At 23.9% G+C, this 27,812-nt stretch overlaps 1 protein-coding gene across 1 annotated transcript; it reads right to left on the bottom strand.

Moving 5' to 3' along the window:
* Positions 1-2,185: 2,185 nt before the first annotated feature.
* Positions 2,186-12,668, bottom strand: LOC122502711. The gene is made up of 3 exons (XM_043612886.1): positions 12,561-12,668; positions 3,012-3,170; positions 2,186-2,456 (listed from the first exon to the last, which is right to left on the bottom strand). Exons 1-3 carry the CDS (start codon positions 12,666-12,668, stop codon positions 2,421-2,423), a joined length of 303 nt encoding a protein of 100 aa, XP_043468821.1. The 3' UTR covers positions 2,186-2,420.
* Between the last annotated feature and the right edge of the window lie 15,144 nt (positions 12,669-27,812).

Below are 27,812 nucleotides of genomic sequence, written 5' to 3'. Positions count from 1 at the left end.
AAATAATTTAATTCTTGCGAAGAATTTTATAAAAATTTTTAAATTATTAAAATATTTGAAAATAATTGAATTCCTGTGAAAAATTCTAATATTTTTGTAAATAACTGAATTCTTCCAAAGAATTACACAAAAAAATTTTTAAATAATTAATTTCTTCGAGGAATTGAAATTAAATTTTTAGGAATAATTGCATTTCTCGAGCTATTCCTGCGTAAAATTTTATCAAAAATAATTGAATTCCTCAGAAGAATTTTATTATTTATAAAAGTAATTGAATTATTGTGAAACATTTTATTAAAATGTTTAAAAAGAATTGAATTTCTGTGAAAAATTTTATTATTTACGAAAATAATTGAATTCCTAAAAAGTATTTTATTATTTATGAAAATAATGGAATTCTTGCGAACGATTTTATTAGAATTTTTTAAAATAATTGAATTATGCAAAGAATTTTATTAAAATGCCTCAAAATAATTTAATTTTCGTAAATAATTTTGTTATTTATCGACACAATTGAATTCTTTCAAAGAATTATTAATGTAAATAATTGAATTCTTGGAAAAAATTTTATTAAAATCTAAAAAAATAATTGAATTATTTCAAAAAAATTCAATTAAAATTGTATTTTAAATAACTGATTTTTTTCAAACAATTTTATTAAAATATTTACAAATAATTGAATTCTTCCAAAGAATTTTAAAGAAATATTCATTTAAATAATTGATTTTTTTAGAAATTGAAATTAAATTTTTAAGAAAAATTACAATTTTTGAGCAATTTCTTTAAAATTGCATTAAAAATAATTGAAATTTTATGATGAATTTTATAATTTGTGAAAATAATAAAATAGTTGCAAAGAATTTTATTAAAATTTTTCAAAATACTTCAATTCCTAAAAAGAATAAAATTCTAATATTTTTGTAAATTATTGAATTCTTCCAAAGAATTAAAAAAAAAACATTTTTTAAAATAATTTCTTCTTGGAGGAATTGAAATTAAATTTTTAAGAATAATTACATTTCTCCAGCAATTCCTGTAAAATTATATTAAAAATAATTGAAATTCTTGCAATGAATTTAAATATTTATGAAAATAATTGAATTATTGCGAAAAATTTTAATAAAATGTTTAAAAAGAATTGAATTTCTGTGAAAAATTTTGTTATTTTTGAAAATTATTGAATTCTTCGTAAGAATTTTATAAACATTGTTTTAAATAATTAATTTTTTCGAAATATAATAAATATTATGGAAATTTCATTTAAAATAATTGAATTCTTGTGGAAAATTTTATTTGTGAAAATAATTGAATTTTTGGATTAGTTAATTTAAAATAGTATATTAAAAATAATTGAAACTCTTCGGTGAGTTTTATTATTTTTTAGGAAAGTAATTGAATTCTTGCTTGGAATTTTATCAAAAAAATTTTTAAATAATTGAATTTTCATGAAAAATGTTATTATTATTATAGTAATTGAATTATTGTGAAGAATAAATTGTACAAAAATTTTGTTAAATAATTGATTTTTTCGAAATTTTGTTGAAAATGCTATTCGAAATTAATTGAATTCCTGTGCAAATTTTATTATTTATGAAAATAATTGAATTTTATCAATTTTTTCTAATAATTGAATTTGCGAAATTTTATGAAAATACTAGATATTGAAAATAATTAAATTTCGAATATTTTTTGAAAATAATTGAATCGTTCTAAAGAATTTGATAATAATTTTTGAGAATAATTTTTTGATTTCTAGTATTAACGAATTGAAAGTAGTGTAAATTTAAAAAAAAAACAGAAATAGTATCTTTTAGTGGCTGAAATCTAAAAAAAAGTACCTAAATAGTATCATAACGTCAAAAAAATAGTAAAGACGAGGTTTTAGTAGATGAGTGCAAAGCCTGTTTATTAATCATCTCTTTTTTTGCAGAAAACATCACAGAAAATTGTCGTGAATTTTCAAAAAGTAAATCATTTACTATTTTTTAAAAAGAAATTTTCATAAGAAAGAAAAATCGCATTTACTTTTTTTTTCCTTTATAGTAAGAAAATTGTCATAAGACAAAAAAAATTGGTTCAAGTAGCTATCCCTATACTTGAACCATTTTTTCTCTCTCAGGACAATAATTTATTTTTATTTATAATATATATGATATATCGTATTTATAATGAATTTAAAGGGAAAGTTGGACCTGCATGAGTAGAAATCGACACTCCAGAATATCATTCACCTGAGAGTGTATAATACTACTTTCCTAAAAAGAGGTCCCTACGAATAAAGATCGAGACCAGACCGGCTTTGACCAGCTGCCACGCCATCGCCAAGAATCCCTTCCTTCTCTCTCTCTCTATATTTTATTTTCTCTTTCATTTTTTTATCATCCTCTCTCTTCTTCTCTCTTCTCTCTCTCTCTCTCTCTTTAAGTGTTGAGTACGCTTTCCCAATTCCACGTTTTCTAATGTACCATACACAAACACAAAACGAATGTGAGAATTCTTAGAGTGTCTTTTTATATAAATATGTATGTATCCATATGTACATAAGTTTATTTAAATGTCTGAGAGTACCTATGTATAGGCACATATACATATTTAGTACCTATATAGCAACATACAAACATATTTGTAAGTATTTTTGCCTCTGTATGTGTACGGATGTATGTTAGAGTATGTTTCTATATTTTTGAGTCTGTATGCATTTTTGTATTATATTTTTGGGTCTATATGCATTTTTGTTTTGTATTTTTGGGTTTATATGCATTTTTGTATCATATTTTTGGGTTTATATGCATTTTTGTATCATATTTTTGAGTCTATATGCATTTCTGTAACATATTTTTGAGCCTACAAGCATTTCTGTATCATATTTTTGAATGTGTGGGTATTCTTGTATCTATAGATTTTTGAATGTATGTTCTTTTTTGAATCTATGTATTTTTGTATCTATATGTATTTTTGTATGTGTGCGTGTGTATAATAGGTGTGCATGCAGGCATTGGGGAGACACATACCATCGAAAAGCAGACACAACACATTTTCGTGTTCGGTTGAGTTCGAGAGGCTTCCTGTTGCCAGGCGAATGGTAACAATTTAGCTACACACTTGACGATGTCATTCTCACATTTACTCAAGTCGGAAGCATTATTATCAAATGTAGTGAGGCAAAAAAGCTGTCTTTTCACAATACACATGTGTAATTTAGTTATCTTATACGACTTTGTATGTCACGTGGACGAAATTGTTTCTGCGCTTATCTTTTTCAGTAGCTCGTTATACTCTATTTCGTTCTTATAAGTAAACAAATTTTCTGCTTAGCTTTACTTTTTATTCATATCATTCAACATTTCCCTTCTTAATTCATAATTTTTACACTTGGAAATTTGTACCTTTTACTTAAAAATCCCTAATTCTTTCAGAACCTTTATTTCTTACTCGAACACTTAGAATTATTTTTCCAGCATTTCGAATTTCTTTTCGAACATTTGGAACTTTTTGCGGAACATTTAGAATTTATTTATTTCCCAACTATACCATTTCTCCAGAAGGGGTAAATCAGAAGGTAAATTAGATGTTAAAGATGGAAAATTATTGCGGAAAAATAGAAAAATTGTTTCAATAGCAAAAAAGCAGATGTATGGAATAGAAGTAGATGTTAAGTATCTACTAAATCTAAAATATGAAGTAGAATATGAATATGGCATAGAAATAGAAACGGAAATGAAATGGGATATTCTATCCGATGATGAGCAATCACCTTAATTATAATTTGAACATGAACCTATTGCTATTAACTGCTATTAAACCCTTTTCCATAAAACGCAGCGACAATGGATCGTACATCAAGAACATAAAAAAAGCGTATCATTCCCAACCATAAATAACATCATCAACCGGTTTTATTCCCTAATCAGTTGCAATCTCTGACTTATAGCCATCAGTACGATCCAGACCAATGTAAGTGGGCGAGTCACACACACATAAAAACGAAAGAAAAAAAACTGACGACTCGCTATTATTAATAAATGTGTGACACTCCACTTTTTCTGGATATTCAGACATAAATTAATATTCTACAATAAATATTGCGATAAATATTATCATAACACGATAAATATATAGTATAGTTAGTAATAAATAGTATCATAGTTACTGTATTATAAATAGTAGCATTCAATAGTTTAATTATTTATTAAACTATGCGAATATTTTATTAAAAATGAATTTGTATTCAAAAATAGCATCAAAAATAGCATCAAAAACAGTATCAAAAATAGTATCACTAACAGTATCACTAACAGTATCACTAACAGTATCACTATTTTTCCAAGTTTATAAAATTGAGACAAAGTTGCATCTCAAATTCTCAACAATTTTGATACTATAGATTTTGATTTTGACTATAGAGAATGTTTACTACAAGAATACTGGAGTAAAATAATTGCTACAGTTGCATTAGCAGAATAATTGTAATAATCTCAAAGGAAAAAAGCATTTTTCTTTTTTTATACTAACTAGAATAATAAAAATCGTATAATATCGTGGTGTGGAATAGCATAAAAAAAAGTGATATTTAAGGGGTCCTGGGAGTTTATGATAGGGGAGTGAAAAAGACGACAATGTCTCTGTGCTGACGATGAGAGTAAAGTGGCGTCACGCTATATGGTGTGATAGGAAGACATTTTCTACCTAGGGGTCAAGCCTTCAACCCTATTAGAAACGCACCCCTGATCAACCTTGCCAAGAAAAGCTTGCGAATGACCGCACTAGAGTTCCGAGGCGCTAATACGAACACGATAGGGGATGAAGAAACTTAAAAAGCCATTTTAATTAGCGAATTATGTGACCGTTAAATTCATACACCTTCACTTATACATGCACATAAAATATACATGTATTGACACATAAAATGAAAATAGAAACACATACCAAGAAAATACTTAAAAATATCAATATTAACATACACATTACCTAATTATAATAATTAATTTATTTACGACGAATTTAATTTTACACGAGCTACTTTTTATAACTGCGTGATAAAAATTTTTGTTCTAATTCTAAAAATTCATGTAGAATTTAAAAAATTTTATTTATAGTTACTTAATCTGTTAAAATTATCAATATACGTACAGGGTTGCCACGCTTTTGCTCTTTTCGAATTCTCTAACTTTTCCAGGTTTTCCAAGTTAAAAAACAAAATTTTTCCAGGTTTTTAAAACGAAAACTATTCGAAAACACCAATAACTACATTTTTAAATAAATATTTAATCATTATCTTTTTTAAGAAATTAAGATATTCAAAAATTTGAAATTCAATAACATATAAGAATATATTATTAAGAATATTATTATAAAACATGTTTTATAATAATTAAAACTTGCTACTGTGTTACTGTAACTTCTTAAAAAATTATATTTTCATCATTACGATTATTCATTTCTAAAATTTTCAACTAAAATTCTTCTTTAAGTCAATTTTTTTTAAAATAATTTTTGAAAAAGTTCTTTGTGAATTTTCAAATTCTTTTGTTTACAATTTAATTTTACGAAATTTCGATTAAAAAGACATTCTTCAATTAAATATGTTAGAAATTAAAAACTTCAAATAATTAAAAAAATTCTATTCAACTTATTGAGAAAAATTAATTTTATAGAATTCTTAATTAAAAGTATGAAAAGTTCAAATTTTCAAAGATTTTAATTTGAAATTCATTTTTAAATCAATATTAATTAGAAAATTCTACGAGAAATCAATTATTTAAATATAAAAATAAATATTTTATTGAACAATTGAATGTTTCTTAAAATTGAATTTTCATAAAGAATTTTATCAACAACTTTTTAAATAATTGAATTCTCTTGATAAATTTTAATAAAATTCTTAAGAATAATTGCATTTTTCGAGAAATTTGATGAAAATTGTTTTAAAAATAATTGAAATTCTGCCAAGAATTTTATTAAAAGTTTTAAAAATAATTTAATTTCGGAGAAAAATGTTATTATTTATAAAGATAATTGAAATTTTGACGAGAATTTTTGTAAATTTTTAAACATAATTGGATTTTTGCGAAGAATTTTATTAAAATTATTTTGAAAAAAATTGAATTGTTACGCAAAGAATTTCATTAAAATTTTTGAAAATAATTTTATTCTTTATAAAGAAATTGTAGCAAAGTTTATTAAAAAAATTAAATTTCTTTGATAAATTTTAATGAAATTTTTAAGAATAATAACTTTTTTAGAGAAATTCGATTAAAAATGTATTAAAAATAATTGAAATTTAGCATTGAGTTTTATTATTTATGAAAATAATTGAATCCTTGTAAAAAATGTTATTATTTATGAAAATAATTGAATAGTACATGAAAATAATTTGTAAATAATTGAATTCCTGTGAAATTTTTATTATTTATGAAAATAATTAAATGTTTACGTAGAATTTAATTAAAAATTTTTTTAACTAATTGAATTCTTTTAGGAATTTTTATTAAAGTAGTAGATATTGAAAATCATTGAATCGAGGAAAGTTTTTGAAAATAATTAAAATTTGGCCAAGAATTTTATTAAAATTTTTGAAAATAATTGAATTTTTGAGAAAAATTTTACTACTTTTGAAAATAATTGAAATTCTACAATCATTTGTAATTGCTTCAAAATTCAAATTTGTTTTAGTGTTTTTAACTATAATTCTTCTATAAATCCATTATTTTTAATAAAACTTGTTAAATATATATTAAACAATTTAACTAATTTCAGAAGAATTTTAGTATTACAATTTTTTCTTAAATCTAAGTTTTTTAATATTTCTAATTAAATTCATTTAAAATTGAAATTTTTAAAAAATTTTAAATCAAAATCTTTTGATGTTCATCTACTTATAAAAATCATAAACGTAATTCTTCTAAAATTGAATTAATTTTGAAATATTTAATTGAAATTAGATTTCAAGAATAAACACAATAAATTTAGAAAACAACAATTTTCCAGGATTTCGATCAAAATTTCTCTGACTTTTCCAGGTTTTCTCAAGGTTTATAAAATTACCTGACATTTCCAGGTTTTCCTGGACATTTCCAAAACACATCTTTAGTTTTGAATTTTTATCACATTTTTAAAGAAACATTTCGTTAAGATTCGAAAAGAAGGAATTATTTTTCTAAGAGAAAAACTCGATCATTTAAGAAAAAAACTTATAATAAAAAATCAATTTTTCATATTAATGATCCATTATTTGGTTTGAATAAGAATTCTCTTAATTATAAACAGCACAATCATTATTGTGTGTTTTGAAGAAAAAAAAAGAATAGATCGTTAAATTTGATTACTTCTCTCATTGATTATTAAAAAAAAGCTTCTTGTTTAGCACAAAAGCAATTGTCAATAAATTATTCAAATGACTTCATTTCTGACTGGATAAAATTATTCATCATATTTATAAAAATCCGAAACAATGAAAGGAGTACATGTCCAAGAATATGGAAATAATTCTATGGAAAACAAACAGAAGGAGAATTCTTAAAACCTTGCTGAGTACTTTTATAAATAAATAAACTGAAAACTAATCGCTGTAAACTATGGAATATTAAAAAAAACGTTGCAGCTTTAATTTATACCAAAAAAGATCCGAATAATCAATTCTTGGATTAATTTTTTCTATTCGACAAAAATGCTTCTAATTCAAAACTAAATCATTTCATTCATTTCTGAGCCATTTTTAGAAAATAATCCTTCTACTGATTATTTTAATGTTTGATATGGATTAAAGCATTGCATAAATCTATTTTGGTATTAAAATAATACCTCACTTACTATAAACTAAACTGAAAAATAATCTAAAAAATACACTAAATAATAAATAAACGAAAAGTAAATTAAAAAAAGAAAGTGATTCGCAAGGCTGCTATTAATTTAAAATCTTTTGCTCTTCTTGAAGGAGAGAGAGAGAGAGAGAGTCTCCTCTTCGCGAAATTTCTTTTGGGGATCCGAAGACCGAATAAGCCAGGACGGAATCGAAGTATATAAGGTCCTGTTTTTCAAGTTCGTTAACCTTTATACGATATCGAAACCGCATGGAGGTCATTCAGCAAGATACCTAACAAGCGTCTCTCGATCGAACGAAGACTCAGAGAGGCGAAAAGAAAAAGGGTAGACACCACGTCTTTTTAAAAAATTTAAATAATAAAAAAAAGAGTCGAAAATTGATTAATGTTTCGTTAGAGAAAAATTTAAACTGACAAAATAATCTCAAAAATCAAGATTTAAATGTTTTGGATCATCGAAGAAACAGAAATTTACGTCATTTTTAATAGAAATTAAGGACAATAATTGCTATACATATTTAGTAAACGTATGATGGGGTAATATCGGTAAAATCTCGAAAAACTCGTCATAATGAAGTAAAACAGAAAAGCCAAAAAAAATAGGTTATGTTCTTCGTTTTTTAACGGCGGAAAAGAATGCCAGCACGTGCAAATAAATGCAATCGTAAATATTGACAGAAACAAATGTTCATGTTTAAATATACATATTCAAACGAGAATTGTTCATTTTCTCACCTACTATTATTTGAAAATAAACAAAAACTAAACAAGTCATTCACGACCGTATTTGAGGCGACATGCGACGCCATAACTGTGACGTCATTTGCGCGCATGCGAAAAGGATCAAATTTCTCTTAAGGTCATATAATCGCAAGTCGCAGAAAAACTCCGCAGTTTTTCTATTTTAGCTTCAAGTATAAAAAAAATCAGAAAGACTCTGATAAGTCTTTTCCTATCATTTTTAATTAATTTCTTTATAATGATTAGCAAAAACAAAACTAAAAACAAGGTAGTACTATATTTAAAATTAGTGATAACAATTCACGCGCTTACGCGCGAGGCTGACTTCTCCCTCGCCTTTTTAAATAAAATTAGCAATTTTAAAAATAATAGAACGTACAAATTTTAAATTCAAATTTTTTTTTTATAAAAATAAAATATGAATTGGAATATATAGTTTTAATATTATTATAATTATAATAATCATATATTCTGACGTAGGGAATTCAGGGAAAAATCATGAATTTTTATTAAACGTACTGAAAAAAATTATATTTTTAGAATTCATAAAAGAAAATTCTAAATTTTTATGTATTTTTCGTTTGACTCGTAAACTATATAATTACCACGAATTCTAATACAAAACCTTGAATTTTTTCAATTTCTGACAAAAATTTCTTTTTAAATAGCTTCAATCTTGAAAAACTATCATAAAATAAATAAATTATTTAACGAATAATTTTATTTACATATCTCAAAATTAATTCATTTTTAAAAGAGTTATTTTCAAAAGTAATAAAATTCTTATCATAAAATTCAATTATGTTCAAAATTTACAAAAAAAAAATATCGACAAAATTCCAATTATTATCTTTATAAATAAAAAAATTCTTCAAAATTCAATTATTTTCAAAAATTTTTCTCATTTCAATGATTTTCAATATCTACTATTTTAATAAAATTACCCAAAAGAAAATTCAATTATTTAAAAACAATTTTAATAAAATTGTACGCAAACATTTAATTATTTTTATAAATAATAAAAATTTCACAGGAATTCAAATATTTACAAATTTTTAATAAGTTTCTTCGCAATATATTTAATTATTTTCATAAATAGTAGAACTCATTGCAGAATTTCAATTATTTTTAATACAATTTTAATCAAATTCCTTGAAAAATGTAACTATTCTAAAAATTTTTATTAAAATTCGTCAAAAGAATTCAATTAATTAAAAATTTGTTAATAAAATTCTTTATAAGAATTTTAATTTTAAGAAACATTTAATTATTCAATAAATAATTTACTTTTGTATTTAAATAATTGAATTCTGGTAGAATTTTCTAATAAAAATTGATTTGAAAATGAATTTTAGTTTAAATTTCAGATAAATAAATTTAACAGAACATTTTTTTCAATAAAATGTTTAATTCTTTATTTTCTAAAAATTCAAAAATTTTCATTTCCAATTCAATTTTCTAATTGACAAATATAATTTATAAACATTTTCTTCCTTTATTTTTAAAAAACTTTGAATTTTATTAAAATAATTAAAATTAAGAAATAGAATTAATGCAAATAACAATATTGTTATTGAGAAATAAAAATTATGCCTAAAATGGGCATATTTCCTACTTCTTTATCAACATTTTTTAACAATTAACAATTTTCTATTATTTTTTATAAAGAAAAAGGAGAATAATTTGCATAACAATTTAGATCAGTCAAACGAAATTTGTTACAGAAAAAAGCATATAACAAACAAAATGGGTATATTTTTTTATTTGTTAATCATAATTTTTTTTTAAATTTTCTAATTTGTAATATATTATTATTAATAAGTATAATAAACATTATATTATTAATTATAATCAACTTAAAATTGTAATAACAAATAAAAATCATCAAAAAAAAAAAAAAATTTTCATTTCTTTTTATTAAAAGACTAAAATTTTGTTAAATATTATGTTTTGTCAAATTGAAATTAGGCAGATTTTTGTTCTTTACTTCTAAACAAAATTAAAAAATTATTTAACAACTGTGATTAAGAAACAGAACATTTATTTATTTTACATTATTTTTCTTTATGAATCACAATTTTTTTTAACAAAATTATTATTTTGTTTTGGAAAAAAAAGAAAAATATTTGCACAATTCCTATTTTTAATCTTATTCATCATTTTAATTCAATTATTATTTTCTAGAATTTGAAATTAATTTTTTATGAAAATATTCAAATTCCTTAAAAAAATTTTATTATTTACGAAAATTATTGAATTCCTGTGAAATTTTTATTATTTATGAAAATAATTAAATGTTTGCATACAATTTTATTAAAAATTTTTTTAAATAATTGAATACTTTTTGGGAAATTTTATTAAAATAGTAGATATTAAATATCATTGAAATTAAAAAAAAAAATTTCAAAATAATTAAAATTAAGACAAGAATTTTTTTGACATTTATGAAAATAATTGAACTTTGGAGAAGAATTTTGTTATTTATAAAAATAATTGGGATTTTTACGAGAATTTTTTTCAAATTTTGAACATAGTTGAATTTTATTTATTTTTTTTTTAAATAATTGAATTTCTACAATTATTTGTCATTTCTCCAAAATTGAATTTTTTTAGTGTTCTCAACAAAAATTTTAATTAGAAAATCTTTAAATTCTTTTATTTTTAAAATTGATAATTTTATTTTTAAAAAAAGCGGCAAGAAGTTAGTTAATTGTTGCTAGTGTTATTTTATTATAAATCATGAAAAAATACCTGCATATTTTCGAATTGTCAAACAAAATTATTTTTTAAAGACAAAAAACAAAATCATACACAGAAAGTAACTTCAAACTGCGGACAGAATGAATGAAAGAATACGGAGATTAATATAGTTAATTAATGTTTATAATATAAATATTAATTAATAATTTATAAAAAATGAGGTTAATCCTCATTGGGTTAATTTCAATGTTCAGATTTAAAGTTAAAAGAAATCGATAAAAAAAAAGAAGAAACGATATTTTTCTCACTAATATTCCGCTTGATAAATACAACTTAATTTCTTATATAATTAGGGGAAAAAAGAGAATGTTCTCTAATGGAAGAATTTTTGAAGTTTGTGATTATAAAGAAGCTTTTTACTGTGGCAAGCTAACACTATCCGAGAGAGGGTGCGGCTCAATCAATTCGTCCAGGGCGCGGTCGTCCAGGAGTTCTTTGCCTCGCCTATAGCATGGCAACAACCCCTTGGACGTCTGACCCACCCCCCAACCCCTTTGCCTTAACACCCCCGTTACACCCCTATATTTATGGCACTTTCACCTATAGTCCTATACCGCACGGTAAACAAATTGAAAAGGATCTCACCCTATCGTTCCTGTCAACATTCGTCTTCTTTCTTTATGTACCTTTATTTCAGCGAATGTTAGAAAGTAAACATTTTCAATTTTCATTTTCGCTGGCACCAAAAAAAAAAAAAAAAAACTCAGTTCCGGTCGAGTCAATAATAGACATATCAGAGAAGGCAAACCTCTTTATAAAATTTATAATGCTCGTGAAGCACTTTTTAGGAAATAAGATTTATCTGAAAAGGTAAATATTGCGTTTTGCTGTTTGTAGCGCATTTTTATTTTTTTAAACGAAATTTCTGTTTATGTAATTTTGTTAGCGCAGTTTCAGATATTACTTTTTTTTTAATGCGAGAACATTTCCAATTTTCGTTGGCACCAGAAAAAAACTCGGTTCCGGTCGAGTCAATAATAGATATATCAGCGAAGGCAAACCTCTTTATAAAATTTATAATGCTCGTAAAGCACATTTTAAAAAAAGATTTACCTGAGACAAGCCAAACATTGGTTCACTATTTTTGTGTCATTTTGTTTCTTTTGTTGATTTATTTCAATGAAATTTCAAAAAAAAAAACTGTTTATGAAATTCTCCTAATTATTTCCGATAAATCTCTCCTTATGATATTTTTTTAATTTCGGTTAATAAATAAAAAATTAAATTTAAAAAACTCACGATTTCTTCTTTTGCCATCAGCTCCAAAATCCACATGTGCAAGTTGACAGGTGTCAAGTATTTATTCTCCAAGACTTCGGATGGCCAATGAAGTTTTATAGAAATCATACTTTAGAAATAATAATAATACTTCAGATCTGAAAAAAAATTCAATTAAATTAATAAATTAACTGAATTTTCGAGAAGTTAGGTACAATTAATAGCAAAAATTCAGTTATTTTCAAAAATTCTTGAAAAAATTAAATTATTTATAGAGAAATAACAAAATTCTTCAAAGGTACTCAATTACTTTTATAAATAGTAAAATTCTTTGCAAAAATTAAATTATTTTCAATACAACTTTAATAACATTAATGATAGATTACACAAAAGTTAACAGACAAATTTCACTTAGTCACGAAAATTCTACTCATGCTATAAAATAAGCTCAATTTCGACAGTTGTCTAAAAACCTATAATAAGAAAAAGCCAATAGAATACCTAGCATATTTTAAGTTTAATTAATAAAAAAAAAATTGTTTTCCAAAATTAGATATAAATTATTTTTCTATAAACTGTTATTTCACTCTTTTGGAATTTATATATCATTTTAGATGACTTTTTTTTCTCTAATTTACAATCCTCCCACTGTTTGACATTAATTTTAAAAGGGGGAAAAAGATGAAAGCTTCCAGAGAGTCCATGGAATGTACGTAAAGGTTATTTATGAAAAAAATGAAGAAAGAAGAATAATGGCGAATTTCCGTTTTCTTCTCTTTGGCGTCGAGTGTGTTACTCTCTCTCTATCTATCTGCTGCTGCCACGAGGCCAACGGTTTTCTAAATATAATATCGAGTGACACTTGTTTCGTGTAAATCAAGTCGCATTCGGCAACGTATGAAAAAAATCCGATTACACCACCAACAGATAATAATTGATCAACATTGTATCAAAAATTTTTTTCTTCAATCCGAATATTTTTTTTTAAATTGATTCAATTGCTGAACCAGAAACGAAATGAAAAAAATAATAGATATATACTTCATTAGAAAATAGAAACATTTTTATAACCTAAATTAATTAAATAATTCATAACCTAAAAAATAATGATTCATAACCTCAAAAATGATCGATAGTGAAGAAATATATTTGTAAATCAGCTATACGATTATTTGCATACGTAAAACGATTGTGAAAAGATGCAAATATTAAGTGTAGCAAGTCTCCACATCGACAGATTAGCATTTTAGTTGTAGGTAGGTAACAACCTGTCGCTTGCAATTTTACGACTCCCAACGAAATTCAACTGCGCCTTTCAATGAAAGAGCCAAGTTATCAAAAGAATATTTATAACTCAAAGACTATAAAAAAAGAATAAATGATTCATGTCCACGTGTAACACTTGTTAAATGTTACAATGTTCAAAAAAAACTATTATAAGTTATAACCGAATAAAATAAAATCCAACTCCGACAATAATAATAATAAAAGTTAACCTGCTATGGAAAAATATGTTTCAAACATTAACATTATATTCGTTTTATTCTTTTTTTTCCTCTTTCTTCACCAGTAGATCTATAAAATCTCGAACTGCAACTCACTGATTTCTTCAATAACACTTGGACGCCATTTTTTTAATGAACAACCTTTCTGTCATCTAGCGGGGAGTTTGGGGCTTGGCGCGAAATTAAAATTAAATCGAAAATTTATGAATTAAATTAAGTACGATTTTGAATATTTGACGCGAAAGTTGACTGCGAACATAGCATTAAAGTTTAAAATTTCTTAAACTCTGGTGCAATGTTTAGTCAACTTTTACGTCAGACATTGAATAACAGCAAACATTTAAAGAACAACTTCAAGTTTCATAAAAGATTCGAAAGGTTGCAGTCAAGTTAGTTTCAACTTTCAGGAAATTTTCGGTGCTGTCTGGGCATCCAAAGGTTAGATTTCACAATTCTTTCTAAGTTGTAAATTAACATACGATCAAAAATACTTCAATACGGTTGTTAATTTACAACCTAAGTTTTGTAAATATTTGTAAAGATGCAAGAAAGGAAGAGAATTTACCTGCGCGATTAGGTGCAAAGTCCACTTGAAGATGAAACCTTCTTGTAAGAATAGGATCCTCTTTGGAAACATCAACCAAAGACTAGCAGTTTTGAAAAGACGGAAAAGGTATTATTTAAAGAAAGGTTAGAGATACGCGATCTGCGTTGCAGTACCTAGGAAGAGATGCAAAAGGCAAAAGTCCTAATGATACCAGCAAAAAGCAGGTAAGTGTCGGTCCTAGGGACCCAACAAACTAATGAAAAATCTTTGTTGCAGTCACTAGCCAAGAGGGGGTAAACATTCTACAGCAACCTGCGGACACAATGATCGGATTTATGACTTCCGGAGTCCTTCAATCAGACGTCGTTATAATTGAAGTAGTTTATGGTTATAATTGAAGTTAGCTGCCTTTCTGAACAACATGGAAGAAAACTTTGGAGCATTATCTGAAAATTATCCAGTCAAGGGTTTTTAGAAGACAATATCTGACGCTGCTGATGCTTCGCGGTGAAACCTAATACGTCAAGGAATTTAAAGTTGTGATTGTTAATTTCAAAGTAAAAATACTGTAGAATAATTAATTCCCAGTGCAAAATGAAAGTTAAAATTAACTTGATTGCAAAATTCGAAATCTTTAGTTGTGAAGCTTGTGAAACTTGACGTAAACCTTTAAATCTCTACCGTTTTTCAGTGTTCTTTTTTAACGAACCATGTTCGTTCTAAAAAAATTCTTTAAACGTTTTTAGAACGTTCCGTGTCTGCCAAATAATGTTCCAAAACATTTCAAAAACATGGATGTACTACAGAATTATTTGGCGGACATAAAACGTTCTCGTTTTTGGAACGAACATGGTTTCTTGACCAGAGGGTGTGAGGCGATAGTTGACTAAACATTAAAATAAATAAAAAATAAACATATAGCAGATAGCAGACATCTAAAGAACTACTTTAAATTTCATGAGCTTCGCAACTATACAGACTCCGAGAGTTGCACTCAAGATAATTGTACCTAACTTTTAAGAACACAATTTTTCTGCTGATATCAAATTGAGACAAAAAACGAATCAAAAGTTTTGCGAAGCAAAGTTTTGATTCGTTTTTTGTCTCTATTTTGATATCGTTGGAAAAGCTGCGAAAACTGAACCGAGTTTATTAATCAAGATTAAAGGATCATAAACATAACTTTAAATTTCTTGCCACATTAGTCCTTTTTCACCACGAAGCATCACATACTAAGTAGATAAATCGTACTTTTAAGTCATAAGTACTTTTAAGTGTTAACAAGAAAATCATATACAGCATAACTTCAAGCGAAACTTAAGGAGAAATTCGTCATAGTGAAAAGAACAATAATCCCACAGGAAATGGAGTGTGCAGGGACAGATCTTAAAGAAGACTTCTTACAAGGGCTGCAAAAGCGAAATCCCATAGACCTATTCTCACCCACAAAATAAAAGCCTAGTTCCGTAGGAAGAAGAATAGTCCAGCAATGTGTTGTTTTAGTGGGTCGGCAAGGACAAAAGCATCAATCCCCAAATGACCCTGAAATACAGACTCCTTGTTTATCTAAATACCCGGAATTGTATAATTCCTTCTGCGGAGGGTTCAAACAGATGTTTTACATTCTACGAAAAATAAACATGTAAAATCAATAAAAGCGGAAAAATTAAATTAAAATAAAAGAAAAGAAATGTTAATTTTACAAATATTGAATTTTTCGTATTATAAAATTTTAGAAGAATGGAAGAGAAAAATTGTTAGGACGCGTGTGTCATTAACCTTCGGAAAAATTTCATAATGTAAGGAGAAGTGTTGTAGACTACAGACTCGAGACAAGAGAACTTATATACTCGACTCAGACACGTCGAGGATTCCTCCTCACTGGATATAGAACCCATACCGAGAAATGCTTTTTATTTTGCCATTTTAAAAATTCTCTTCCGTTTTTACAATATTATCTATAAGCCTGATAACAAAAACATTTTTTTTATGCGACGAAGGATATATTCAAACTATGCCAAACTGATTCGAATTAAACTTCGAATGTTTCAAACTTTAACCAAAATTTACCAAAATTGCAGGAAAAAAAGAAAAATTCAAGAAGAGTATAAACGTAGAAAAAAGATAATAAAAATTATCGATTGAGATGAATGTAAAAATAATGGATTATATTCTTGAGAAAACAAAGTTGGAGGACTGAGAGAAATAAAGGGAGAGAGAGAGAGAGAGGGAGATGAAGTACAGACAAGAATAATTTGTCGCATTGAGGTGGAATGCATGCGTGTATAAAGTGAAGTGATGGATCATCCTGTTCGGTTTCGAATAATAATACCTACGCGTCGCGAGCGACAACTAATTAGCATTGCATTTGTATTTATGGAAAATCAATGTCTCGACGTGAGATACGATCGCGAACATCAGTTGCTACCAAGATCCTTGATAAGACCTACGTATAGTCCAAGAGAATCAAAGACTTGATCCTTCATGTGGAAGTTTATTTATATATACACTTTCGCTTGCATCAGAAATTGACATTTCATTCTTTTCAAAAATTCATCATTCATTTATGTTAAATACCCGCACAAATATACTGAAAAACTCTCATAAATTCATTCACGAATAGAATTATTTTTTGTTAATATACAATAAATCAAAAATTTACGATCATCAAAATTTCATCATCAGGGTAGAGCACAAAAAAATCTCTGATTTCGAGGCAAAATTTTTATTTCTTCCCTGATTTTAAAGAATATTCTGATTCATTCTAAAAATTATTAGATTAAAAAAAAGTTCTAAGATGAATTCTAATGCTAATTAGTTTAATTGCCAAAATTACTCGAAAACATCAATAGTTTTTTTTAAAATAAATATTTTATTTTTCTATAGGACTTAAAATTTTCAAAAATTTTTAATTCAATAATTTATAAGAATATCATTATAAAATATGAAGAAGGCAATCACTCCGAGTCTTCGACTCGGAGTAATCGACTTCTTCATTTTTTATAATAATTTTTCAAAATTATTTGCATCATTTCAATTCAATTATTTTCTAGAAATTTTTAACTAAAATTCTTCTCTAAATCAATTATTTTTAATAATTTTCGAAAAATTTCTTTGAGAATTTTTAAATGCATTTGTTTAAAATTCAATTTTTCTACATTTCGTTTATTCGGAATTCTTCAATTAAAACCTTTTTAATAAAATTAATTCTACAGAATTGTTAGTTAAAAGTATTAAAAATAAAGATTTTTAAAGATTTTAATTTAACACCTTTTTCGAACTTCAATAAATTATTTCAAACACTCACGCTATAAAGCTTTTAATATTCAATTGTTATCTAAAATTTTGACTGAAATTCGTTTCTAAATCAATTCTATAAATTATTTAAATACAAAAATAAATAATTTATTGAATAATTGAATGCTTCTTAAAATTGAATTCTCATAATAAAGAATTTTATCAACTAATTTTTAAATAATTGAATTCTTTTTACCAATTGTAATAAAATTTTTAAGAATAATTACATTTTTCGAGGAATTTGATTGAAATTGTGTATTAAAAATACTTGAAATCTTGCTATGTGTTTTATTGTTTATGATAATAATTGAATTCTTGGGAAAAATTTTATTAGAATTTACAAAAATAATTTTAAATTCCTGTGAAAAATTCGCCGAAATTCAATTATTTTCAAAAATTCTAATAAAATTCTTGGCATAAATGAAAAATAGCCAAATTTTTTGCAGATTTTCAATTACTTTCAAAAATTTAAATACAATTTTTCACAAGAATTTAAATACTTTCGTTAAATAATAAAAATCTTCCTAAAGAAAATTTTATTATTTATGAAAATAATTGAATCTCTGTAAAAAACTTTATTATATTTATGAAAATAATGGAATTATTGGGAAGAAATTTATAAAAAAAATTTGTGAATACTTGAATTCCTGTGAAATTTTTATAATTTATAAAAATAATTAAATAGTTAGATAAATTAAATTTAAATTTAAATTCCTGTCGAAAATTCGGAAAAATTCAATTATTTAAAAAAATTCTAATAAAATTCTTGGCATAAATGAAAAATATAAAAATTCTTTGCAGTTTTTCAATTACTTTTAAAAATTTTAATAAAATTTTCCAAAAGAATTTAAATACTTTCGTTAAATAATAAAAATCTTCATAAAAAGAATTTTATTATTTATGAAAATAATTAAATCCCTGTGAAAAATTTTATTATATTTATGAAAATAATGGAATTATTGCTAGGAAATTTATAAAAAAAAATTTGTAAATAATTGAATTCTTGGGGAATTTTTATAATTTATAAAAATATTTAAATATTTACGTGGAATTTTATTAAAATCTTTTTTTAAATACTTAAATTCTTTTGGAAAATTTTATTAAAATTTTTAGAAAATAATGGATTTTCAAGAAGAATTTTATTAATTATAAAGATAACTGAAATTTTGACGAAAATTTTTTTTAATTTTGTAACATAATTGAATTTCTGCGAATAATTTTACAAATTTTGGAAACATAATTGAATTCTTATAGATAAAATTTTGTTAAAATTACATTAAAAATAATTGAATTCACACAAAGAAATTTATTATTTCTATATATGAAAAATAACATTTTTTTAAATAGTTGAATTCTTTTGGAATATTTTATTAAGATAGTAGTTATTGAAAATCATTGAATTGAGGAGAATTTTCGAAAATCATTGAATTGAGGAGTAGAATTTTATTATTTATAAAGATAATGGAAATTTTTGAAAATAATTGAATTTTGGAGTAGAATTTTATTATTTATAAAGATAATTGAAATTTTTACGATAATTTTTCCTGATTTCCCTGACGAATTCTACTTTCCTTTGTTTCATTTTGTTTATTACACAAAAGTAGTGACGAAATTTCTATTTAATTTATTATTGCATAGAAAAATTAATTTCTGTGAGATGGCTTAGTGGTTAACGTACTGGATTTTTAACAAAAAAACAAGAGTTCGATTCCTCGTGTTTGCGAATCATTTTCCCAATAATAGAAATAGAATAAACACACTGAAAAAAAATTATTTCATTCAAATAAACGATTCATTGCCTATTATAAAATAAATATTTACTGGATTCAAATAATTTTTATTTCCTTAAATTAAATCATATTTGAATCAATAATTTCAGTATTTGAAGCAAATAAGTACAATTTAATTGACAAAAATAAAAATTTTTTAATACAAGTAAATATTTATTTGATATTAGACAATTAATCATTTATTTGAATCAAATAAATATTTTGTTTTCAGTGTAGAAAAATAAATTAAAAATCCAAGACCCTATTTTTGATGATAATGTAAAAAATTCTTCTGGGATAAAAATTGCTCTTGATGAATATTGTATGGGCCGAAAAGAATTAAATCGAAGAGCAAAGAAATTAATTTTTTAAGTCGAAAATTCAGACAATGACAAATATTGTCTCATTTGGTTGAAAAAGATCAACATGAAGAATTTAGGAAAAATTTTTTTTTAGAATTGAATAAATTGTCTGACCACATACCATATTGTTCTACTGCGAGTTGAAGAAGATCAAAGAATAATGAATAAATTCCATTAAATTTTCTTGAAAAATTAGGATATAATTTTCGAATTTTCATCACTTGGCACCGCTCTGATTGTGAACCGATCTTGAACTGATTTTCCAAAATCGACTTCTTCCTACAAATAAAAAAATTATTTATTTATTTTAATAACAGTTTATTTAAATAAAAAATAATTGGAAAATTTATCGTAATTTAAAATTGTCATTCATTTATTTACTCCAATTTAAAAATAACAAATTAAATAAATCAGTTTCATTCCTCGAATAATTTTACTAATTTTTCTATAAATACAGCCCTAGATTAAAGAAAAATAAAATAAAACGATAAAACTGTCTCTCGTTCAATTAGTCAGTACTCGCGGTAAATTTCAAAAATTAATAAATAAAACTTCGAATGTTACATAAATTTTTTTTCAGTCCTGTTTCATGATGACCGTAGACATAAAATACTAACAGTAAATTATAAAATAGGAAAAAATTTGTTTTATACGCGCATATATGTATCGAAGAGGAATAGAATATTTATTTACTTGTTTTTTTTTCATTTTTTTTTTTTTTTTTGAAAAAAGAGAAAAAGGGTGAGAGAAATGAAGAGAAGAAACGAGAAAGACGAGAAAAGGAATGGACGGGTGAAACGATACGAAGGGTAAGACGAAAGGGTGGACCAACCGGTCCGTGGTTCTGCACAGTCAACGAACTCTGCGTGTTCACGACATGACACTGACCCCCCTAGGGTAACGTCCCGACGACGTAATGCTTCGGTCGAAAAATAAGCCTGTCTCCATCTTTTTCATTAAACAAAAAAAAAAGAAAAATCAGAAAAAAACACATTATAATTTAAGGGCGTAGAATAGGAAAAAAATTTTCCTACACACTTTACGTTTATACATGATATTCAGTTCCTCCCCTTTCTATTTTAACAAAATGTTTCTCTATTCCAATACGAAATAATTTTTATTCTGTTTATTAAATTGAATTATAATTTTTAATTAGATAATTTGGAATTAAATTAAATTTATGTAATAATTAAATTAAATGATTAAAATCTATTTATAATTTTTTTTCTTGAAACGAAAAATTGAATATCATGAATCAAAATGTGAATATCATTTTTGTAATTAATTTTAACTAATTTATTATTTTTGAAATTAGATATTATTTTTGTTATTGCAATTATTATTATTAATTACATTATTTCTACTGTTATCATTTTTATTTTTATTACAACTATTATTATCATTATTAATATATTATTATATTTTCATTGCAATTATTATTATTACAATTATTAAACATCTGAATTTCAGTGTTTCTTTATCAATAAAAAATAAATAACAAAATAAATTTCTTCAAAAGTTTTTATAATGAATTTTTTTTCTAACAATCACGAGAACTTTATTTAAATGAAATCGAACGCAATTTCACGAAAAACCCGAAATTAATTCTAATTTATTACTCAAGACCCTTAATATTCTAAGAATTCTAAAAAAAATTTAATTTAATTGAAAGACTTATTCTAATTGATTTCTAAATTCTTGTAAAGAATTTCATTAAAATTTTTGAAAATAAATAAATATTGTTTAGAAGAATTTTATTACAATTTTTTAAAATAATATATAGTTTTCTGTTAATAATTTTAATTTAAAATTTTGAAAGTAATTGAATTATATAATAAATTTCCTTCAAGTTTTTGAAATAAACGTGCTTATTAATAATTGTAAATAAACATTTGAATCCTGAATTTTTTGAAACTAATTGAATTCTTCGTTAAAATTTTATTACGATTTTTGAAAATATAATTCAATTCTTTTAAGAAATGTTGTGTTCAAATTGCTCTGAAAATAATTGAATTCGAGCAAAGAAATTTATTGCTATATGAAATAATTGAATTCTTATAAAACATTTTATCGCATAACTTTTGAGAATAATTGAATTCTTTCGACAAACTTTATTAAACGTTTTTGAAAATAATTAAATTGTTTCATGAAATTTTATAAAAATTTTATATTGAAAATAATTGAATTCCTGCAAAAAATTTTATTATTTATAAAAATAATTGAATTCTTGTCAGAAATTTTATTAAAATTTTTGAAAATAAATAAATTGTTTAGAAAAATTGTATAAAAATTTTTTTAAAATAATTGAATTGTCTCGAAGAATTTTATTACAATTTTTGAAAATAATGCAGTTTTCTTTTAATAATTTTAATTAAAAATTTTGAAAGTAATTGAATTATATGATAAATTTCTTTCAAGCTTTTGAAATAAACGTTTTTCTTAATAATTGCAAATAAAAATTTTATTCTTGAATTTTTTGAAAATAATTAAATTCTTCATTAGAATTTTATTACAATTTAAAAAAAAATATAATTGAATTTTTTCGAGAAATTTTGTTAAAATTGCATTAAAAAAAATTATTGAATTCACTCGAAGAAATTTATTATTTTTATATGAAAATAATTGAATTTTTATAAAACATTTTTTTGCAAAACTTTTGAGAATAATTCAATTCTTTCGACAAACTTTATTACAAAAAAGTTTTTGAAATAATTGAATCCAGATTCAATTATATCCTTTCGTGAAATTTAATTAAAATTTTATATTGAAAATAATTGAATTCCAGCAATGAATTTTATTATTTATAAAAATAGTTGGATTCTTTCCGTAGACATTTTATTAAAATTTTTAAAAATAAATAAACTGTTTAAAACAATTTTATGAAAATGTTTGGAAATATTTGAATTGTTTTGAAGAATTTTACTACAATTTTGAAAAAGAATTGAATTCCTTCCAGAAATTTTAATAAAATTTTATTGAAAATAATTGAATTCCCGCGGAAAATTATATAGATTTGAAAATAATTGAATTCTTGCGTTGAATTTTATTATAATTTTAGATAATAATAATAAATAATAATAGTTAATTCGTTAATAAGGGAATTTTTACATTTTTTTTCTGAAATTATTCAGAAATTTAAGTTGATATTTTAAAATAAAAATTTAGTATTTTGTATAATAATAATAATAAGTGTGATAGCGCGTTTCTCGTACATATTTGCTAGTGGTAATAATAATAAAAACAAAATAATAATAATAATAATAATAATAATAGTAACAAAAAATTCTAAATAACAGTATTTAATATTTATCAAGAAAAAGTATTTACGTAAATAAAAAAACTATTTTATAAGAAAAATAAATAAGCAATCTTAAAAATTGGTAAAAAACAGATGCAAAATTAAAAGAAAGAGGAAAAAAAATTTACGTAAGGTGATAGACGATTGGACGTCGATTAATTGAGGGAAGACCATTGTATACGCGTCGATCCCGGTTAAAGAAAGCTATATCGTAACCTACGACTACTTTGAATATTACTACCGATGAATTTCCGATCAAAAATGTTTTTCTTACCCTTTTTTTGTCTTTTGTCCTCACTCTTGTGCATATATTTTCCAAACAATTATAATTATTCTTCTACATTGATCTTTCCTTTTTACATTCTCTGCATCAGAAAAATGAGGAGGCATTCTTTTTTGCATTTCTTCTACATTTCAATTGTTATTTTGTGATGATTGATTATTATATTTTTATCATCACTGTTGTCTCCGCTCGTAATTTGTTGAAATACTTCCTGAAAAACAATCAAAAACAAATTATTAAATTATTATTATTATTACATTATTAAATTATATAATAAATTAATAAAATAATATAGTAAATTAATAAAATAAAATAATAAATAAATAATTAAATTAATAAAAAAATGAAAGTAAAATATTTAACTCTCGAAAAAATAGTATCAAGAAATAATTAATTAAGAAAATGTTAGTTAATTATTTGTTGATAATAATTTGTTCGAGGGTTAAATATTTAATTTTTTTAAATTTCTTATTTAAAAATTTTTTTTTAATTACTGTTAATATGTTAACAAGTACTTGATTATTATTATTAGAATACTCTAAATCTAAAATCTTGTACAAATAGACGATTAAATCTAATTAATATTAATTTAACCTATTTTAAATCGATTTATTTCTCTGAATAATTTATTAATATGATTTTTAATATAAATTTAAATTTAAATTCTACATTATCAATTTCTCATTTATACTTTTTCAATTTTATGTCCCACAGAAAATTAACTTTTAATTTAGCGCTAAAAAAAGTTATTCTGCCTTTTTTTTACCATTTAATGAAATAATGTTCTGCTCATAAAATGTTCCAAGTGCGTCTAAAAATTTTTTCACCTGGACAATTATTCAGCTCTTATACAATATTTAAATACACTTGATTAAACATAATTCTCCCATAAGCATATATTTAATACACAATCGCTGCTGGATGTCTCGTATATGATTTCAACATTGTGAACTTGTTTAAAATTCAATTTTATTACATTCTCATTTTTATTCCTGTAGTTCTCTTTCAACGATAACTTCGTCACGGGATTAGAAATTCAAAAAAAGAAAAGAAAAAAAAATAGTCGTCAACACTCATGAAAAAAAATAAAAGGTATCATCGAGATATGTATGAAATAGTGAAAGTCATTCAGACAATTTTTTTCGATCGCATCGTGTAAATAATTAATTATTACACAAAATTTAAAGAATCCTTTTCCTATTTTTCGTTGAATTTTATTTAATGAGACACCCCGTAGATAATAGGCACATACGTACATTGTATTTAGTGTATGAGAAAGCGTGAATATGTATATTTAGTGTGGAAAGGTCGAGGGCCAGAACCTACATATTCATTGACAAACGCGCCACTATTGCTTCCGCCGAACTGCAAGACCAATAATAATATCTGAATTTTTTTTTTTTTATTTTTAAGAGAATGAGAAATAGTCCGCTTCTCTCTTTCGAAGGTAATTAAAGATAATTAGAAAAAAAAATTCATTTGGCCCACCCAAATGGCAGAAAAAAAAATGTAAATATTTCCGTGGCAAGAAAATATTCAAAACTCGTCGCACGAATGTCGCCTCTGGACTTGGTTTTTCGACAATCGCGATCGTATAATCTTGATCTCGGGGTTATATTTATACTTGAAATGCTAGACTTCTGAAGAACCTCCCGAACCCCAGGGGTTATCGTTGGACTCGAATAGGGTGCCCCGGGTCGTTGCGAACAACCGCGTAAACACCCTATCTCTCGACCTCAATGGAATTAAAAAAAAAAAGAAAAGATAACGAGCCACTGCTTTACGTAAACGAATATATTTTATGTGTATATATAGTTGAAGTCTATACTTTTTTCTGCATTAACCCTATGGCTTCTAGTCTTAACCCATTCGTGCCTCTGGACGTGTTCTGATTAAATTAAAAACAAATCTAGTGTTGAAAAAAATTATTTTCAAGAAAAATTGTCTATTAAAAAATAAATCGATTTATTAATATTAATTTAATTATTAATTAATAATTACTATAATAACCAATTCGTGACTTGATGTTCTGATTAAATTACAAACAAATTTAATTGAAAAAAATTATTTTTGAATTAAACATAATTATTTTGATTCAATACATACTGAAAAAAATTTATTTGATTCAAATAACCGTTTGACAATCAATTAAATATTTAATTGAATAAAATAATATTTATTGAAGTGAATTAAATGATTTCATATTTGCTTCAAATACTGAAATTATTGGTTCAAATACCATTTAATTGACTCCAATAAAATATTATTTGATTCAAATAAATATTTAATTGATAATAGTCAAGTAATCGGTTATTTGAATCAAATAAATTTTTTTTCAATGCATAATAAGTAGTTTGATTCAATAAAAATTGAGATTTAATTCAATCATAAAATATATTTAATACAAACATATTTTTTTGATTGGCTACATATTTTTGGATAAAAAAAGAATTTCTCAGTGTAGAGAATGAAAAATTTTCTATTCAAAAAATCTATTTATTAATGTGAATTTAATATTAATTCAATTTAATTATTAATTAATAATTAATTTAATTTTGAGATAAACCTATATTTTTCTAATAGAGAAAAAAAATGTATACCTTACGGGAGATTGTCTTTTCATTGTTCTCAAATAGAATGAATTTTCCAATTCTCGATGAGACTTGGAGATTTCGATGCAAGGATTTCTACCATTTTTCCCACCGTATCCGAGGGGTGGTCCATGGAGGGATGCTGCGCGCTGAAAACTCCACCTACAAATCCCGACATCAATGGCAGATTTTAATAAAAAAAATTTATAATCTCTAAGAAAGGAACTTTCTTTTGATAAAGAGCTTATATTTTTTTCCAGAGAATACAGCGATGTGGAAAAAAGGAAAAATTAAAAAAATAAAGAATTAAAATTTTTTATAGTGAAGCATTACTGCTGCAATTTTTAATATTAAAAATTTCTTTGAAAAAAAATTTGTTAACCCTTCTTTTTTGGAAAATAAATCTAATTTTTCAATTTTTAGAAAACCTACCTCTTTTTTCAATTTTTTTTCATTTTCTTTTTTATTGAAGCTGATATATTTTCTAATTATAATTACCAATTAAATATTTAACTGTTATTATTATTTACGATTTAAAAAAATTTATTAAATTTCTTTAAAATATTTTAAATTCTCCTCTAAAAGTTAAGAAGAAATTTCTTAACAAGAATTCAATTATTTTCATAAATAATAAAATTCATCGCAGGAATTCAATTCTTATACAATCAGTTTTCATAAAATTTCTAAAAAGAATTCAATTATTTTCAAAAATTTTAATAAAATTCTTCTCAAAAATTCAATTATTATGAATGCAATTTTAGGCAAATTTCTCCAGAGAATTCGCAATTATTTTCAAGAATGTATAATAAAATTCTGCTAAAAAATTATCAATTATTTTCAATATAATTTGTATAAAATTTCCCGAAAGATTTCAATCTTTTATTAAATTCTAATAAAATTCTTCAGAAATATTCAATTTTCTTTTATAAATTAAAAAACTTCTTCATTCAATTATTTTCAATAGAATTTCAATTAAATCTCTTCAAAGAATTTTCTTCGCAGGATTTCAATTATTCAATATATTAATAATATATATTATTATTTCAATTTAATTTTAATTAAGTTTCTTGAAAGAATTAAATTATTTTCAAAAATTTAAACAAATTTCTTCAAAAGAATTCAATTTTTTTATAAATAATAAAATTCTTAGTGGGAATTCAATTATTTTCAATTCAATTTTAATAAAATTTCTGAAAAGATTTCAATTTATTTCATTACAATTTTAATTAAATTCCTCGAATCAATTAAATTATTTGCAATATAATTTTATTAAAATTTCCCGAAAGATTCCAATTTTTTTTTAAATTTTAATAAAATTTTTCAGAATTAGTCATTTTTCTTTTATAAATTAAAAAAATTCTTCGTAATAATAGAGTTAAATTATTTTCAATAAAATTTTACTTAAATTTTTAAATATTTTTAAATAAAATTCCACTCGAGAATTCAATTATTTTCATAAATAATAAAATTCTTCACAGGAATTCAATTACTTTCAATGTAATTATAATTAAGTTTCTTCAAAGAATTTTATTAATTTCAAGAACTTAAATAAACTTCCACTCGAGAATTCAATTATGTATTTTTATAAATAATAAAATCCTTCACAGGAATTCAATTACTT

Source organism: Leptopilina heterotoma, unplaced genomic scaffold (assembly GCF_015476425.1).
Source record: "Leptopilina heterotoma isolate Lh14 unplaced genomic scaffold, ASM1547642v1 Lhet_108, whole genome shotgun sequence".
NCBI lineage: Eukaryota > Metazoa > Arthropoda > Insecta > Hymenoptera > Figitidae > Leptopilina > Leptopilina heterotoma.
This window is presented reverse-complemented; position numbering and strand designations above follow the sequence as displayed.